Source organism: Bombus bifarius, unplaced genomic scaffold, assembly GCF_011952205.1.
Source record: "Bombus bifarius isolate JDL3187 unplaced genomic scaffold, Bbif_JDL3187 scf7180000009125, whole genome shotgun sequence".
Lineage (NCBI taxonomy): Eukaryota > Metazoa > Arthropoda > Insecta > Hymenoptera > Apidae > Bombus > Bombus bifarius.
Genome location: NW_022884914.1, coordinates 4,076,320 through 4,095,686, shown reverse-complemented (window position 1 = coordinate 4,095,686; position 19,367 = coordinate 4,076,320). Strand labels below are relative to the sequence as shown.

Genomic DNA, 19,367 nt, shown 5'->3' with positions numbered 1-19,367 from the left:
TATATATATATATATATAATATATATTCTACTATGTGCGTATGTGTAACGTATAGTATGATAAAAGAAAAATATATACACGTAGCTATACGTATAGAACTACATAATATTTGTTTGTATTCGTATATACGCTCGTGTACATACAATTTTATATTAATCGCGCATAATTTCGATTCACTGCGAGACAAGATTAAAAGGATAATTATCGACGATACTCGAACGCGAGGGCGCGACTTGAATGGCCGCGGATCCAATTAAAGCAGTCGTGCTGCTCCTGCTGGGCGTACGAAGAGAGGAAAGCCCGATATATTCGAGGAAAGCAGTAATTTACCTCGACCGTCTCTGAATATGCATGCATCGCCGCGAAACGGACGGAATATACAGAATCCCCGAGTGCGCGCGCGATCGTTCGACGTTTATATCGTTATTACCGGCTGAACGAAAATGGAGCTTTCGTCGAGGATGAGCACCGATGTTTGTTGATGTTTGTTAACGTGGAAACATGCAATTGAAAATGTACGCGCTACTATTTTTCACTATCTTCTTTTTTTCACCGGTGCTCGTAATTGTATAGCTGGATTTTCAATGATTAGAAGAGAGAACGTACGCGATTCGTAGCAATTTCAGTCGCTCAGAGTTTAAATTACAAATTTTGTACTCCGGTAGATGTTCCGAGAGGGTTAGCAATTTACGTTTTTCGCGGAACTAACTCGTTCATTTTTTTTCTTTTCTTTTTTGAGATTTATTTAGGATATGATGTATTTCGTGCTATTAATACCGCGTGTACGTAGAACGTAGCGTGTCCGTTGATAAATTGAATTTATTCTCGTGCGCTAACCTTTCTCGAGGCTGTCGATCTGCTCGTTGGAAAAGGATGTTCGGTTGCGCTGCAACTTTCGTTTTAGCCTCAGTCGAACTTGCGAGTCCTCGTCGCCGGACGAGTTATGCTCCGAATTTCCATCTGACGTTGTTTCTTGCTGATGCGACAACAAAGAACCTGTATCTGAAAACAAATACGAAAATTCCTGTTTTACGTAACGAGCTCGAAAGACATAAAGACACTGCTCGAAATCCATAATACAAACATCTTTTCTTTGCATTCTGAAACTTCTTCTCTTTCCTCGACCAGCGCGGATAACGTCCGACTAAATTAGGGGTGGCAAGTGATTCCTCGCGCGAGAAGGAGAAAATTCGGGAAGGCAAACGGAGGAGAGAAGGATTCTCAGGACCAGATCCAATTAAGGATCGTCCTATTTCAGTATCGTTCCAGTGATTTTGCGATGGACGCGGACTAACGACGCGACGGCCCTCGACATTCCTAGAAACAACCACGAGCATACCAACGAATTAAGAATGGGACAGAAAGTGGCAGAGAGTAGCTATGGGAGAGCGGAGGCGTCTGCATAGTCGTCTCGCTCGATCATAGTGATCGTGTTGGTGCGTGTACAGGATGCTTCAGAAAATTGATGCTAAACTTTACAAGCACATAGCACTTACGAAAACAAGCAAAAAGGCTTAATATGTATAGGTCCAAATAGGGCGAGGTAGGGTTGTTTCAGTCGGTAGACTATCTGAGTCGAGCGAGGTAATTTGCTTCGTCCTTCGGTAAATTTGATTATGAGAAATTTTTCGAGCGATCTACAGTTGAAAAAGAGACGCTTTAACCATAATTTTCTTCAAAAACATGCCTTGATGTTATTATAAAAGGGTTGTCCAAGCAGCTAATATTTTCAGTTGTAATTTTCGTAATTTAATAGTTCGTGTATATTCTTTTATTCCTGCAAATTATTTTGTCATATATTTTATTTAATTTTTATACATACCTTTTTGTTAACTCAAATAATCCTACCATACGCTTTTCTTGCTGAACCTGAAGTACACGATATTTTCTTATTCTTTCATCATTATGTTAAAGACTAATAGCGTAGCACAACAATTTTGACTATATCGCGCGTAGTCCAGGAGTAAACTTTAAGATATCGATGCTCACCTGACTCAAATAGGCTCTACCTTATTATAAAGTTGTAGAGTATGTATCTGTTCAAATATCACTATTACAGTCTATAAGTCGTGAACACTTTATTAAAGAAATACTTTAATACAAAACGCAATTCCTGGTATAATAATTTATCGAAATAAATACGCGCGCGTCGAGAAACTCCGTATAAACTATGATGCGTCGATATGCTTACACTGCGATCGCTGAACTCTTCGCTCGTCAATTCGCTTGTTTATTTCTACTGGTCGGGGGACAGTCGGAAAGTTTGAACTCTACTGCGTTTGACGGTTGAAAGTAACGGCGACATTGTTTTGCTCGGAGTTCATTACACCTTGCAATATCTATGACCTAGCGGTCATGATACTCCGAAACAAAACAACAATAAGATTTGAATTTATCCTGCTCGCGTGCCGCTACAAAGTCAAAATTAGGGACATTTTGACCGACGTTTATTAAGACTTTTTTTTATTTCTTTTCCTGAGTGCTACATGACCCTGAAGTTTAATAGCACTTTCTGAAACACCCTGTATGGAAACAGTCCGCTCCTCCAGTCGTCATCGTCGTCGTCGTCGTCGTCGTCGTTGTCGTCGTTGTCGCCGTTGCCGTTGTCGTCTTCGTCGTCGTCGCCGTTGCCGTCGTCGTCGTCGTCGTTGTCGTCGTCAACGTTGACGGCTCCCGGTGAGCCACGATTACTTTCCGCCTCCGCGCACCGAACCCTCGCCTCTTTCCATCCCTCTCCCGATACCTTCCTGCCATTTCCCTTTCCCTCTGTCCGTGTCCGTCCCTCCGTACGCTACGTGTACCTATATATTTGCCCTTACGCTATATACATACGTATATATATGTATTTCTAAGTGTACCTATATATCGTCCGCTCGTCAGCTGCTCGCTTTCTCGTTCGCTCATCTCTCGCACATCGCGCACCCTCTATCTTCTCCACCGCCGCCTCCACCACGATCCTACGAAATCTCTCGCCCACTCCTATCTCTCTAGCCCCGTGGTACCGTTCTGCCAATTCGAAATACCGCCACCTTCGAACATGCTCTGCTTCGAACCAGATTATATTCCAAAAAAGATATCTCTCTATATTTTAGAAAAAATATTTTCTTCCGTTTTGAGTAAATATTATTCAATTACTGTTATTACTATTAGTACTAGACTCTACCTGGAACGAAAGTATATTTTATATTTTGTACCATTTTATTCTAGAAAATATTTTCTTCTTTTCTATTTTTTTTTCTATTTTTCTGTTTTTCTATTTTTTTTTTCCTTTTTAGTAATATTGAATGTGAAAAACGAGGTATAGGTGTATGTTTGTGTCAGTTTTGACAATTGAAGAAATACTACCACCCTTGCAAGTATCAACATATGACATACTAGGGTAGAGCCCATCGCTACGACCAAACGAGAGTATATGCAATATTCCATCACATCCTCTTATATGGAATATTTTCTCCTTCTTTGACTTTAATTTTCTAGGTGACGACGCATGATTGCGAGGGGGAGAAATGGGGTGTACGGCTCGATGACCATGCGAGAAGGTTCAGTGTCGGTCTGGCTACTTTAGACTGACCAGTTTGCGTTCTTGGAAAAGCGGTTTGTAATAGAGATTTTCAAGTGTAATCCAAATGTTAGAATCACAATTGTACATGAATTTATTTAATAGGAACCAAGGGAAGATTCGTGTATTAAATTGAACACAATTCCATATTTGATTATCGAGATACTTATTCGAGTGGTTATAAGAAAGTCAGATCAAAGATGGATAAACCAGAAAGTCAGTGTTCTCGAGATAATTTACTGTTTCAATCCGCTCTAAAGCCAACTACCCAAATAATTCATCGATGAAAAAAAGATAACCTATTTTACGAACGATTTACAAAATCTGATTAATCACACCAGCCCCCACAAAATTTTATAGAACCACCAATATTGCCTTAACAATTTCAGACAGTCACGACCAAATCGCAGCAAATCACACACAGCCTACGGTATTCGTTATTAAAACAACCTTCGACCATCGAACTAGCTTAACAGTTTCGAGAATTTACTTATCTTGAATCGCGGTTACATTCGAAACCATCATTCGTGGAGCAATTTTGGTCATGATCAGGACCGCAAGCTCCGATTAACGTGATCCTATTAGGAGAAACGTCACGATCCAACGACACCAGGCATTTCCTTTATTCCGATACGTAAACCGATCCAATACACCGGTGGAAATACAACGGGACAATACGCAGGTTCGCGGAAAGGCTGTTAAGAACGGGACGAGGGTGTCGCGCGTACGAGCAGATTATAATACGTCGAGGGTGCTCCCTTGACTTCCACCTTGCCTCGAGACCATTGTCGATCCGCAGAAGAAGTGGATCAAGCATTGAGAGGACCTGGTTTCCTATGGCGTCTGATTCTATGGCTTTTCTCGACCGCGTGAAAGGCAAAGGAACCCCCGACGGAAGGTAACAATTCCGTTTATGAAAGGTAGAGGTATTGAAACGAGTTGTCGAAACATTTCGATTGACGAATGAATCTTAAGGGAGAAAAGAACTTTAGCTGTCGATTCTTGAGGATTTGTGGCGTAATGGGATAATTGTGAATAATAGACATTGTAAATAGAATTGGTTACATTCTTAAGTGTTTCGTGATCATTCGTATATATTTATACGTAGGATGATCGCAATAGCAACAAAAATGATACTAATAACTGATGGTTTTCGTTTGAAACAAGTCTAAATTTTGTTAAAAAGAAAGTTAGCTTAAGCTTCTATTACTTTTGAAAATTTCTTCTTCGAAGATCATTGTGGATATCATTCGCGTTAATTTCGAGTCGATTACAAAATTAATTCGGAAGATTGAGTATAAGTACGATTAAGAAGCAACTGTGAACTTTTAACCAGTACAAATACAGTCTCGTTTTCACTTTTGCATTATATGTACATCTTTTACATACAGTCCGTTGTAATTTTTTTTTTTGTCAAACTTTACAAGTTTCGTACCTCAAGCTCTTTTACACGTTATAGTTGCAGCGTTAAAAACAATGACAAGAGATGAAATGAAGTCCTTCGAAGCGACACATGAACAAGGAACGTGGGATGTCGTGCGTTACATTTAGCAATTAACGTATAATTGGGACTCACCGCTTCGTTTGAGCAGAGAATCGTCTCGACCATGAAGCTGGCTGCCGGGCAGCAGCGACTGGCCAGAGCCGGGGGTCGCTGCCGTTGGAATTCCAGTGGCCAAGGGATGATGAGAGGGCGTAGCGGAATACCAAGCCGGTGGCCAGCCTGCAGCCTGCCCATTGAACATCCGAAGCTTATCGTACACGCTCTCGGCACCCTGATGCGCCTGCACCGCCGCAGCCTGTTGCTCCTTCTGCGAGGCCAGGTTCCTCAGCACCCTGTTGATGGACGACACCTGCGAATAGTACATTAATTGCTATTAGCAAGTGAGCGGACAGAAGTAACGACAGCTAGCAAAAAAAGCTTTGAAGAACTTTGAACTTGTTGCAGATTAAATGGTATCGATGATTGGGCTTCTGGTAATGATAGTAAAGTATAATAGCAATGAACGGTGAAGAATGCAACGATAATAAAAACAATGCGAGAGGAAGTAAATTGAGTTTTCAGTTTCTGGTTTTTTTGAACGGTAATATTTCGTAGAACAGTGTATCGTAGATTGACGTAGAGGCCTGTTTGTCCAGAATCAATCATTAGTAGAACGCAAATATATTGTGGTGGATAGGTGGTAAACGGAGTTGAAAAAAGTTTGTTCGTTGTAAGTTACGTGGTATCGTTCGGCAGTGGCATTTGATTTTTCATTTACAAGGGAGTATCGTAGCTTGGTACAGAGGATTGCTCGGCAAGGACCAATCGTTGTTAGAACACTAACACGTAACTGTAACGGTAGTCCAGATTGAAAGTAGTTTGTTTGCTGTAAGTTTGGTCATATCGTAAAACTGATTGGTTTTTGGTTTACCGAATGCTGGTGGTTTTTGGAAAATTGTTCCATAAAATGCTCGACGCAATCGATCGTTATTAATAAATGAATTAGTTACTAACAAAAATAACGAAATCCACATCGATCCAATCGCGTAACGGACCTAGTATCATTCATAATAACAAAGTGACGATCATTCGATCGATTACCATGAGGTGGTTTATTATTAAACGTGTTGTTTTATTAAGGAGACGAGTGATAAGATTGTAATAGTTAATTATATTAAAATTACCGTAAGTACAAGTACAGGAATAGTGTGTGCCAGTTATAATCGTCGCTCGCTCAATCCTATTGTTCAGCTATACGCTCGCTATTCGGCTATGTGCTTCACCTAGAGAGCACGTTCATCTATTTGTATCGATCAGTATTATTATAAAAAGTTCAAATGTAACTCCGGTTGACGATTACAAATAACGGCAATAATATTTTGTCCGAAGTTCGTTTACCTTTGAACCTAGCAAAGCAAAACAACGTTGGTACTCCAAGCCACAATAATATGAGTCTCTCCTGATTCAAATCTTCCATTGGCTCACGTGCCGCTACAACCACAACACTGAGATGCAATTGGCGCCGAATTAATGTTCGACGAGCGAAGAAAAGCGGCCAGTGGCAAGCTCGAGCAAGAAACAAAACAAAAGAGAAAAAGATGAGAAGAGCAGAGGAAACTTTTGAAAGTTTCATCTGGTTCTTTGCTAGCCGCTCGCGACAATCATTTCCATAGTTACATCGGTTGTCTCTCGTTCACCGCTTCCCATCATCTCTTTCTTTTGCGTTCTCTTTGCCGACCTTCACGCTGAGGGAGCGACTAGCAGATGAAAGGACACCGCCATCCAATTATTATTACATAAAACGGTTTCCATGGCTCTTCGCTCCCCTAACCAGCGCGGTGGTAACGCGGTCTTCTTCACCTTGTACCGCGACCGAACCACTGGCTAACTCTAAAGTTATAACGAGCCACGGGGGCGAGCCTTGTACTCTCGACTCTCGCACATAATAGTCTCGGTGTTCTACGCGCGCTCAATCTCTCCCGTTCTGCACCCCCCGAACCGCCCCTTGTGCAACCTCATCCCCCAAAACATCGACTCGTCGATGGTGCAGCAAGCAGCGAGTCGAACATAGCCGAACTCTCTCCCTCTGTCTCTGTCTCTCTCTCTTTGCGCTGCACTTCTCCCATGGATCCCTTGGCTTGCTTCGATGTGGATGGAGGATATCGAGCGGAGCTTCTTAATTACTAGGCTTTCGCTGAAAGGTTCTATGAGAGAGGGGAAAAAAGGAAAGAGAGAAAAGGTAAGAGAGAGAGAGAGAGAGAGAGTAAAAGCCGATCCTTCTCGCGTGTGGCTCGACTTAAGACCTCTGCTGGAAATAATGGCTGTATGCCGTCGGGTGCCAACGACGTTGTTGCCTCGAGTATTCTGCGTATGTACTGAAGGCTGTACAGGTCAAATATATGTGTGTATAGGAGAGGAGTACGAGTTATTACGTGGAATAAAAGCCGGTAAATTCAATCGAGCTTTTTGTTTGCCGCCTCGACGAGATCGATGTTGGAGCACGCGGCGATAGGAACAAGTAATCTTAGCTTTGTAACAAGCGAAACACGTTTAACGCACACGATGGCAATCGAATCTTTAAGTGACATGTAAATAATTCAAGTGTAACGTGTATAGAGTCGTTTAATCGGTTAAAATTAAGGGTGTGCTATAGAGGGAAAGTAAGTACGTCATCAGTGGGAAAATTATATTAAGAACATTGGTTGAATCCACTTAACTTCGATAAAATTCTACATGAGTCATTCACAAGCCATATCAACTGATCAACTCTATATATTGAAGGACAGAGGAACACGATAACGGCACAAACAATTATCTAAATTCACTTTGGAATGTATGATCGACTTTCATGGAAGTAAATCGTTTATTCGTATTTTTTCCACAAATTGAATATTAATCACGTATGTACTTAGTTCATAAAATTACGAAATTTATGGAAAGCGAACTTGATCGATTTCACCTTGCAAGATTCTCTCGCACATCATGCTATAACATAATAGTTTCTTACGAAATTGTACAAATCCATCGACCAGTTCGAAACGAACGAAGCTCGACGTAATGCGGAACCGCGTGTTCCTTAACCGGAATCAATCGAACGAGGAAGGAGGGTGGTAAACTCGCAGCAGTAGACAGCGTGGAAAGTTCGTATCGCAAGATTCGTCTCAATCCTGCGGAATAATGGCTGCGGGAGAGGACGAGAGGAAAGGACGTTTCTAAACTAACTGCATACAGCATCTAGAGAGAGAGAAAGGTAGAGAGAGAGTTTCAGAGGCAGCCAGGCTAGGCTTTCCATCATCAAACCAAGCAACCTGGCTGTTCTACGCTCCGCTCCACTCGGCTCTCGCCGCACAACAGCCGCAGCACCGATGCAGACCATTACACGCGCGACCGGACACGAATAATTGTGCAACACGCTTAACTGATCCCATTCACCCTGATTCTACCCGCTTCCATCCGCTCGTCGGCGACTAACCCCGTCGCACCCCATTGCCACGGACGATATGTACCCACCGCAACAACCAACGGCTACCACCACTACCATCATCGTCATTGCTATCATTACTGTTAACGTCGTTGCCGTTTCACGAGACAGTCGTCGTCGTCATCGATGAACCCGATCGAAGATTCCTCTGGAACGACTATTGATCTATTAGTTGTCGAGAGTACCAATTCCGTTTCGTCAATCTCGTTGCCCAGGTTTTGCTTTGGCTTGGTTTGAATTGGTTTCAGGAATTGAATGGCATTGGCTGTTGGGAAAGAATGCAGAGAAGTTTTAAAGATATTCTTCAAGTTATGGGTTATGGATGGAATTGTAAAGCATGCACAGTTGAAAAGTATAGGAGAAAGCATGATAAGTTATATTTTGTGCTTTTTATTGGAGAGTAATGTTAAAGTTCGATAGTTTAACAATGATGTTAGAAAGAAATTTCCTTTTTACGTCGGTATCCTGAATATTTCGAAAATATCGATTATCATGAAATATTTCTTATGAGGAGATCGAGGCTTGCTATTGGCGGTTTGTAAAATTCCATGAAGGAGATATTTATTCATATTAAGATATATCGGAAATAGTTTATAGTATTCGATAATATCTTAAGCGATTTCGATAATTGCCAAAAACACTCAATAGAATAGTGTCTATGCAACGTGAATCTCTAAACTGAGTGATCCCAAGTTGCTTAAAAATTGTATACTTGCTACGTAACAAAATATTTCAAACGAATGCTGGATAATGTCAACGATATAATTTAATATTAATAATTTTCTTCAGAGTTAGTCGTCATTAATCAATAGCATATATGCGATATAAAACACAATCTAGAATAAATCCAGATCGAATTCCAGCATCATTCGCAGTTCTTCCCAATTATCATCGTACATCCACTGCGAGATCAGAGAGATTTTCCTCGAATATTTCACAAAACTGATCGACCGATCAAAATGGTAGCACACATACACACACACACACACAATATCGAGATTTCCTCACTCTCAATATATATTCCCTCTACCGTCAACGATTCGACAGACAACAGACAATTCCATCACGAACCTGTTCTTCTGCCAGCACCCTGTACGCTACACCTACAAAACCAGGCTGTGTGATCATTATAACGATCCCAGCATTAAAAGCTGAAACAACGTTTCGCGTGTTCGATCGAACCAGATTCCTTTCCCGAATATTGTCGTCGGATAAGCATCGGCAGAAGAGAACGAGTCTCTGTGTGTAACCACGCTGATTGATCACCATCCCCTTCACTAGGTGAACGAGGCAAAGCTCTGTTCCCAAAGAACCGATAGAAACGAACGGTTCCTTCGCGAGCCGACGGATAACGACTCGTACGCGTGCCGTCCCCCTCGGTATTCCTGACAGACACCCGGAATCGTAAGGGGATGGTCGAGGGAAACGGCGGTTCTTTTCGAAAGAAGACCTCTCCTAGAGGAAAGACACGACTTTTCGAAATATTCCTCGTCACGACAGATCGAACGTGCTGGGGATACATCGAATAAGAGGAGAAATGGTTTCAGAGCTCAGGTTCCCAATTTTTGGATCGTATCTTTTAAACGTATCGCGAAGTTTGATAGGTGAAGGTTTTTAATGCCATTTAAATATTAAACCAAAAATTATATATTTTTCTTCTATGCATTTTCTTTATCTTACTACAAAAGGTCCTTTTGCTTTTACATTTGGGCAAGGAGTTGCAGTTTGTCTGACTATCATAGAAGGAGATCGCCAATTTGTTCGGAATGTCGCTACCGATATTTTTTAGTATTTAATTAACACGTTGGCTGTCGTGAGCAGCACAACATGACGGAGAATTCACTGCGGATTATCTATCGCGGTAACCAACGTGTTAAATGTTACATTTGAAATTATGCGAAAGAAGGTTGGGAAACACTGTTTCAGGGGATTGCGGAGAAGACCATGGAATATCGATATTCGCGAGGGTGGGAAGGATGTTTGGAAGACGGACCGAGGATTCTTGGGAAGAAGAGGGGAAACGACTAGCAGGACCAGAGGGTGGACAATACCGAGGCCCGCGTAATGGACCGATTACCCCTCCCAACCGATCGTATTGACGAGACTTTGATTAGGGTCGAGTGGCCAGATCCGACGGGTAAGTACCGACCCGGCTGCGCACCCTGATAAACCGCCGCCACCATACAAAGCAACTCCGTGTCTAAGCGAATGAGCATCCCGTTGCTGGATCTCCCCACGCGAACGCTTGGAACGCGACTCCTGCCCCCGGAGTCATTGCGCTTTTCTTTCTCTGCTGGAATTGGCAGCGGTGCACGGTCATTTGCTAATTGCGCGTTGGAATGAGAGTGGAATAAAAGTGGAATGCTGGTGCGTTTGAGAGCACCGATGGAATGACTTTCGATGAAGTTGCCCAAGTGTTTGTACGTGAGTTGGTTCAAAGCCGAGAGTTTTGAGTTTGAAGAGCAAAGGAAAGAAGAATTTGAAGCCTGTTGCCACTGATTGCACTTGTTTATCGGTCATGCCGAGCAAGCGTTTCTCAGATTGATTTGGATTTCTGCGGATACATCGAAGTTATATTTGAAATATTATTTCCAGATTATTTGAGATAGTTCAAGGTTTCTGAATGTTTTGGAATAATCTGTATGTTGAGATAAATACTTGCATGATATTTCTTATTAATTGTTACATGTATTAAGTAATAGTTTCATGTAAGACATTTTGTAACAGGTTCCTTAGAAAATTTCGGGAATTTTTTGGACCTGTGACTTTTTCTTAAATCGCGTCAGGCTATGAAGTGAATCTTAAGATATTTTCAAGCGAAACCACTGTATCCACAAATATTTTGTACTTACGCTTGGAATGTTGTCGTTGTTGCAAACACCTTCCTGCAGCAGTCGATCACGGATCTCCCAGGCAAAAATCGACGGGCATTCTCGTTTGTAGTCAGCAATTTTGTTCACCACTGGTGTGGTCGCTACGCGTGGCTTGCTACCACCGATTGCACGTGGTTTGATCGAACCAGTCTCGTAATACCTAAAGAGCAAATCAATTTCTTGAAAAAATAATTAAAATATTTATTCATCTAAGTTATAATAAAGAAAAGAGGACAATAATAAAATACAAAATAAAAAAGAGTCGGTCTCTTTCGAAATTATAAGATTCCTAGCCAATTCAGAATTACTTTAATCTTTTGACAATCATACGAATGTTATATCAAAGTTTCTCGAAGTCTTTCGTCCTGAACGATGATCCCCCATGACTGACCTGCCGAGGATCTTGGAAACGCATCCATTGCTGACTTGCAGTATGCGCGAGATGTCGCAGGGCCTAGCACCACTGTGGGCCAGTTCGACGATCTTCTGCCTTGTCGAGTCTGGTAATGGTCGGCCGTTGACGTAAACACCGCCAAGCTGGTTAACCCCGCTGTGTCCTGCAGCCGAGCACCCAAATATTGAGTTCTGTCCGACCATAGAACCCCCGCCAATACCCGCACCACCCCCGTGCATCAAGTCCTCCTCTGTGAATCAAAACGCGCGCAATGTGTATTCTGTCACTTAGCCAGAGTGTCTGGTTGGATAAACACCAACCCATATGTATCCACGCGTACGCATCGTCCACGTTCTTATTAGTCTGATTGCACCGCATGCATCGTCATCAACATCGTCGTGGACATACATAGGCGATGACGAACCGCGTGCTACTAATAATCACCACATTGTCGATTCAGTTCTCGATATAATGCGGCTACTAACGTCATGGATTGAAGATCAGAAATTCGATTTTCCACTGAACGATTAATTCCTTTCGCACGACCAAATATCGATGCGTAGCGGATCTTGTTTTTTTGGAAAGAGGAGGGGGGCGAAGAGAGAGGAATAGAATTAATATTGATGAAAGAGGATTTCTAATAAACGTTTAATACCTGTGATTCGAAAATTAATGTTTTGTTGGTGATTAATATCTTTTTTTTTTTATCAAATTTTGAAATAGTCGTTCTGTGGAACGGGTTAAAGTGGTTAAAATACAGTAGCGTGTAGAATATATTTTTATTTAAATTTCCTAAAAAGAGATATGCAATGGTATATAGGAAAGGTAAGAATATATCTCGATTATAAAATGACACAGACAAAAATGCATGTATTCTTCTGCGTGTTATTCCGTAGTTAATGTTTCTGGAGACGTAGAATCATGGCGCTTGAAACTGCCTGGAAGATACAGTTGGACCGCAGAAGGTTAATCCTCGTACGTGTACTGTTCCAGAATAATATATGGCGTATACGCCATGTGATCGTTAAAATGGAAGGCAGAACTACAAATAACAGTAACGTTGAATTTGTTGTAAGTCGTGTAACAATTTGCATAAGATAAACGCAAATATTCGCGACTTTTAATAATTACAATGCCCATAGAACGCGAGTCAATTGTAGACGATGAATATTTGAAAAAAAAAAAAGGAGCGCCATTGTTAATTTCGTTACGCAACACAGTCGGAACGATTGTAACTGCCTACAATTGCGGAGGTACAATTCCAAACACTAAAGAGTACACTGGCAATATTTGCATTGGTTAATCGATGAAAATAGCCGAAACCACAATTAACTCGTTTTTCGATGACACGCGTTCGTAAAAATCAATAGACTTTTGTTAAATTTAACAAGATAAACGACTGCAAATAATCAGGCCATTCGCGTACGTACCTCGGCGATTTATCAAAATATATTTTCAAAAATAAAACGGTAAAAATGAATTTATAAAAGGACGGGTAAAAAGAACAGGAGACAAAGGCTAGCATTGAAGGACGTTAACATTCCCACCACCAAAGAATCTGTATTTAATAATAACTCTGTGTTATTACGGTGAATGCGCGTTTTAATAAACCACCGTTGCGATGAATGCGTCAAATCGTGCATACCATTAATAATTTTTTAAATATATAATTGGGCCTAAAATGAAGGAACGCAGTAGGAATAACATGACGAACGATTGCAAATGATCAGACTATTCACGCGCGGTACTTCCACCATTAAACAAGATGTATTTTCAAAAACAAAATAATAAAAAGGAATTTAAAAAAGAGAACGCTGTAAAATACAAGAAAGAACAACGTTATTTCGCGTTGCCATTAGCAGGAAAACGAAACGATTTGAACGAAGCGCCACCCTCGAAGGACGTTAACGTTAACGTTCCCGCCGCCAAAGAATCTACATGGTTTTACAGGGCACGAAGAAACATAACGGGGTGGACGTGCAAAGTGGGCCTTTTGCTCTTTTGTCGCCGACCTTTCTCTAAATTTACGTGCTAACGCCGACAGCGTGCGAAGAATAAGGGCGGAACGAACCTTGCAGCCGTGACTACGGGGTGCACACGGCTGGGCGCAGGGACTACAGCGCGGCTGCCGTACTTGGCATTGCTGCTCGCGCTAAATGCATCTTGCAATTAACGAATTTAATTAATCTCCTGCTTTTGCGCGGCGCAAAACGACAAGAAATAGTTGAAACGCAATTTGAATGGTTTGCCGTGGCGCTGCGGCACCGTATGAAACCACTTTGTGTGTAACGTCGCAGGCACACCACGCGTTCTCATCAGCCTTCCCCCGGCATCACGAGAGGGCCGAAATTCCACGCGTTTCGTGCTTATTTCACGCTCAAAGTGGGCGTGTTTCCGCCTCTACAACTATCTGTCACTTTTCCTTCCTCGAATACCCTGCCGCTTCGCGATATTATATTACTGCAAACACAATGCCGGAAATATCGCGATTTCTTTTTATTTTTGAAAGAACTGGCAAAAGACGGCTACAAAGGTACTCGTTTGCTGTTCTCTCGTTTTTTTTATATACATTTTCCTGGTAGAATTGAATTGATGATAAATTTCAAAGGTAAAGGCACGGAACTTGAAGGAAATAAATATTATTTTCGACTAATTTCTGTTAATACCTGAACGAATGCATTGTATATAGTACTGTGTGGTGTGGCGGTACGAATCATTCTTGGCTAAGCATTTAGATAATTTGCAATCGATCGTTCTCTGTTTTCTCCACCTAGCTGTTTATCATGACGAAGTTACTAAATTAGACGTTTGATAAAGTACTTAATATCGCTAAATTTAAACTCTTATCATATGCACGCTATCGAAAGTTGTCTTTATATCGAACGTAACTTTCAAAAGTGAAACTCGTCAAAAAACACACACATAATCGTACGGATTCATGAAATAAAATCGCTAAGGCTTAGTTTATTAATCGTTATCTCGGGACCTTATCTGAACGTATGTCTTTAAGGGGCAAGGCAAACGAGAACTTTGCATAAAAAAATGGAGATATGTTAATGGATAATAGGCATTTCTACAGGGTACTTTGATGACAGCACTGAAAGCGATGGTGGACTTTGAATGGAGGCGCAATGTCTATTCAATTATGCATGCTGCGTAAAAGAAACGATAACGACATAACGTTAAGACTTTTTTCTTGATCCGATTAAAATGACGGCTATCCTTCGAAAACCCCGCTTCACCTTGCGACCACTCGATGAATATTCATTCGGCAACCACGCGAATACCCACGTATGTAAGTGTATTTACAAACGACACGCACTATTTTTCGATGCGTGTAACGCGAAAATCACGGGAAACATTTCCTGGCACATCACACGCCATATTCTAACATAACACTGGGTCTGAACATTCGTGCCTGTTACCGACTATCTAATCATACAGAGTTCTTTCATTCAGCGAGAAAGAAGATTATCTCTCGCAAAGGAACACATTCTTCTTTATGCCAGCAAGATGTTGCCATATAAACCGTTACTGTTACGCGATCGGTTCGCGCATCAAACTGCCTTTGCCTCGCACGATAAATAATTTAATGATGGGCACAACGCACGGTCTAAGAAATCCTCTCCAAGCCTCCTATAGAAATCTATCTTAGACAATCATCAACATGTTTTTTTTTCTCCTAACGTCCTCGGAAATACATATATTAAAAATCACGACCTAGGAAATCGAGCAAAACTCAAGATTGTTCCATCGATATGGTTGCCCGATCCCCTCGCGGGGCCGCTGCTTTTACTGTGAAACTCGTGTGTCGTAAAAATAAACGGTTGGGGGCATCGAAATCCCGACGTCGCGTCGCGTCGCCGCGAGAACACGCCGCCGTCTCCGCTTTGTGGGACGACACAAACCCGCCGCTGGTTTTTCACCAGTTTTAATTCATTACAAAGAGGGTGTGACTCGGACGCATACATACACGGCGAAAGAGAAACCGGCTGGAGGAACGCACAAAGTAGAAGGCTTTCTCTCTCCCTCTACTAGCTCCGCTCCTATCCTTTCCTCCTTGTTTCTCTCCCGTCTCGCGCGAGGAGAGCGAATCGTCCGTAGCACAGCGGCACCGACGACCCGTGCACACGCCGTCCGCACACATTCTTTATATATAATTTCGCGTTAATCTACGCGACGACCAGCGCAAAAGCGAGTCATGCCGCAAAGTGAGGCAAAAAGGTTCCACTTGGCTGAGCGTGAAACGGGACACAGATTAAATCCCATCCTGCCGGCGCACGACGTCGCGGCACCCTTCCTCTCCGTCCAACCACCCCCTCTCAACTACAGCCCCTCCGTCGCCTCCCTACCTTCCGTTCCTCTCACCCTCCCTTCTCTCTCTCTCTCTCTCTCTCGCCGCGACCGACCTCCCTCGCCAAACAACCCCTAAACCTACCGTTCCTAACGCTACCACCCTAGACAAGAGGGGTGGGAGGAGTGAAAATTCTGCCATTTCGTTCTGTTTAAGCGTGGAAATACTTGTGTGAGTCTGCTGTTTGTAGCGTATAAATACTGTCTTCGCAACGATTAATACAATTTCCACTCGTTTTGCACCTCGGAATATCTTGTAATAGCGCTTCGTTTGAGTCTATGGAACTTTGATATGTTAAGAGTTGGAGCAAGTAGTTGTAAGATGCAGATAAGATACGCGAGATTGGTACGATTTTGCGATGATCACACTATGCGATTTTTTTTTACGCTATTTGTTTTTTTTTTTTTTAGAGAATGTTACGCGAGTATGTATACATATACATCTATATACGCGATTCAGTTAGCAAGGATAGAAAGCAAATGTACATATAGTGTGAGCACTGTGAAATCAGAAAAATGTTGCACGCCTCGTTTGTGCCGTACCTATCTGTGGAGCAACTTGTATATACTTGTTTTGGTTTTAGCTCTGTTAATCTTGGAATTTTCAAGCGCAACATTATCGTACTAATGTAGTAGTAGATTACATATTTTCGTGATATTTTTTTTATGATACTTTCGTCAGAAAAAATAAGCTGATTTATAATTCAGTTTTTAGAAGACAAGCAAGCTGAATTACGTAATTAAAATAGCGCTAATACATGGCAAAAAACTGTATGTGAATTTCAATTCGTACTTCACTCAACTATGCTCTACGATTGAAATACATGTGTATCAGGATAAAATATTAGCTAACCAACATAAATGACTAATAATTAAATCATACCCCAATGGCAAACATACCTCATCTCGTTAGCTCCTTTACCCAAACTATAAATTCTCCTGCTAAAAACGAGCTGTATCCAAAAAATAGTCGCGTTATAGAGAGTACACGCAATTCACATTTTACTAGTGCGCCCGTGTACGGGCTAGAACGCAGGGCAAGTAATAATCAGTGGCATACAGAAGGCGTTATCTCTCTACCATGCATTTGCGAGTGCTTCAACGATATCTACGTTCCACTTACGACATTCTTTATTTGTGAGACTAACGCGAGACTAACGATAGCTTGTAAACCGTCGTGTCGTGTAACTCCGTTTCGCATCTAATAATGTTCGCTAACGCTGCAGAGAGAGACTATGGCGAATTAGCAAATTTCCAGCGGGTTAACAGCGGCGAATGTATATATGCACACTCGTAAACAATGCGATACTAAACGATATATTACTCCGTGAGAAACGGGAAAGTAAGCAGCAAATGGCTGGAAAGAAACACGATTGATCGTTATCCCATAATAGAAACAAAACAGGCCAGCGAACCGGTTAATACGCCACTTCAATTCCCAACGATGACGGGAACTTTACGTCAGGATGCTTGTTTAATGGAACGCAATAATATTACGCGCGTAATTAGCCAGTGCGTTTTCGAGTGGCATCCTTTCGAACGTTAAGAGTTTTCATGACCGGTTCGTTCCATGTCGTAGACCGCACAGAGAGTTCGACACGGCGATATTTCCGACATGAAGTGCCGCCATTCTCGTTAAAATCATGTAAACTCTTCGAGCCGGCGACCAATCTCTAGAAAAAGTTATCGAGCACTCCGAGATGCTCCGTTCGTTTAATGAATTGGAAGACTCTTGTTCTTGTCAGGTTTCGTTTTATTACGTTCGATATTGCAATCCGAGTGTTGTTGATATAACCGTCGTCAATGTAGCATTTTAAGCTGAAAATGTTTTAATGATATACCCACACAGTTATATATATACACACGTATATCTTATGCATTCTAAAAGTTAATGTTCAAGTTAGCGGTATTACATTGTTCGAATTAAATACTTTTACATAAGAACACAGCAGGTAAAGTTTCATAGAGTTTATTTAGTACTAGAAATAGCGCAAGAAATTCAAATAAATTTTGAAGAACTACAAACGAATTTCATTTAGCACAATCCTTTAGCCGCATATAAATATTTTTAGTTAAACATTTACACAAACTTTTATATCTCAGTTCCAAAACTAGTGCTTTTTCAGCTGGGAGGCTTTCTACGCAAATAAGAAACTTGAATAGCAAACCTCGTCTACCCACCATGGCAGAATTCCTATACGATTAACAAGTTTCCGCGTCAACGAAACCTTCAAGATCAGATAACAGAATTTCCCCCTTTTTCCATCGCATTCATGCACCGTGCTAGAAAAACGTGCTGTTGCCCCGAGAGAATCGCCCTTCCGTGGCTTAATAACGTTCAAAGACGTAACAAGCGGTAATCCCATTAAGCGCGAAGAATATCCCGCGTGCGCGCACGTTCCGCTGGAAATACATATTTTCTTTTCATTCATGCATGCCACTGGCGTCAATGACGGAAGAGGAGAATAAGTAGCGCGAGAAAACCGGCGGTATGATGCGTTTTATTTAGTCCAAAAGAGAGGTAACACTCGTTAAACGTTATTATCACGTTGTCAGGATGAAGGATTGAAAGCGCGAGAGGAGAGAAACGAAGAGAAGAGAGGGCTCGCTCTGACAACTTGCTGGAAGCGTTATTCGGGCTAAATCCACGCCACGAGGAAGCAAGAGTTTCATCTGAGCGCGTCCTACCGCGACATCAAAGATGGCGTGCGAAGCATACATACTGTAATGAGTTGAATCGCGGGCAGAGAGAGATGCTCTACCTGTCCTCCTTACTCTAATGGGCTTAAAACGTACTCCATCTCGCTCGAGGTTCCTCCTCTGACGAATTCATTAAGGGCCAGTATTAAGAAGCAGCGTTGAATTAGCGAAAGCAACGCCATCCTAACGGCGTATACTCATTACCACGCGTCTTATTATTAAAGCCGCGAGGCATCGGATCTTCGTCGGTTTTCACCACCAACAGAAACCACGGAAACGCGCGCCCCCGCCCGCCGACATGGCATCGAAGTTAGTAGTCGGGTGATTACACTCGCGCGTTCCTTAATTATAATTGCGAAGTCGCTGGTAATGTAATTGGTATTTAAATGCGCGTCGGGTAATTTAAAGTCGCTGACGTACCTCTGTTTTCCCTTTAGTTGTCCTTTCCCTTTGCTTTTCTTTTCGATTTTGCTCTTGCCAAGTTGTTATATAGTTTGAGAGGCGTTAAAGGGTTCCGTTTTTCT

The 19,367-nt window shown here is 41.9% G+C and overlaps 1 protein-coding gene across 4 annotated transcripts in view; it reads right to left on the bottom strand.

Moving 5' to 3' along the window:
- LOC117213629 (paired box protein Pax-6) overlaps nt 1-19,367 on the bottom strand; it is a 49,329-nt gene that overhangs the window by 15,133 nt on the left and 14,829 nt on the right. For 3 of the 4 annotated variants that reach the window (XM_033459125.1, XM_033459124.1, XM_033459126.1), the window contains 4 exons: nt 11,788-12,040; nt 11,376-11,556; nt 5,136-5,412; nt 838-1,002 (listed from right to left, as the gene is read on the bottom strand). In XM_033459125.1, the coding sequence (XP_033315016.1) occupies nt 838-1,002; nt 5,136-5,412; nt 11,376-11,556; nt 11,788-12,040 (876 nt within the window). The remainder of the gene's footprint in view (nt 1-837; nt 1,003-5,135; nt 5,413-11,375; nt 11,557-11,787; nt 12,041-19,367) is intronic. The other variant, XM_033459127.1, reaches the window with a different exon arrangement.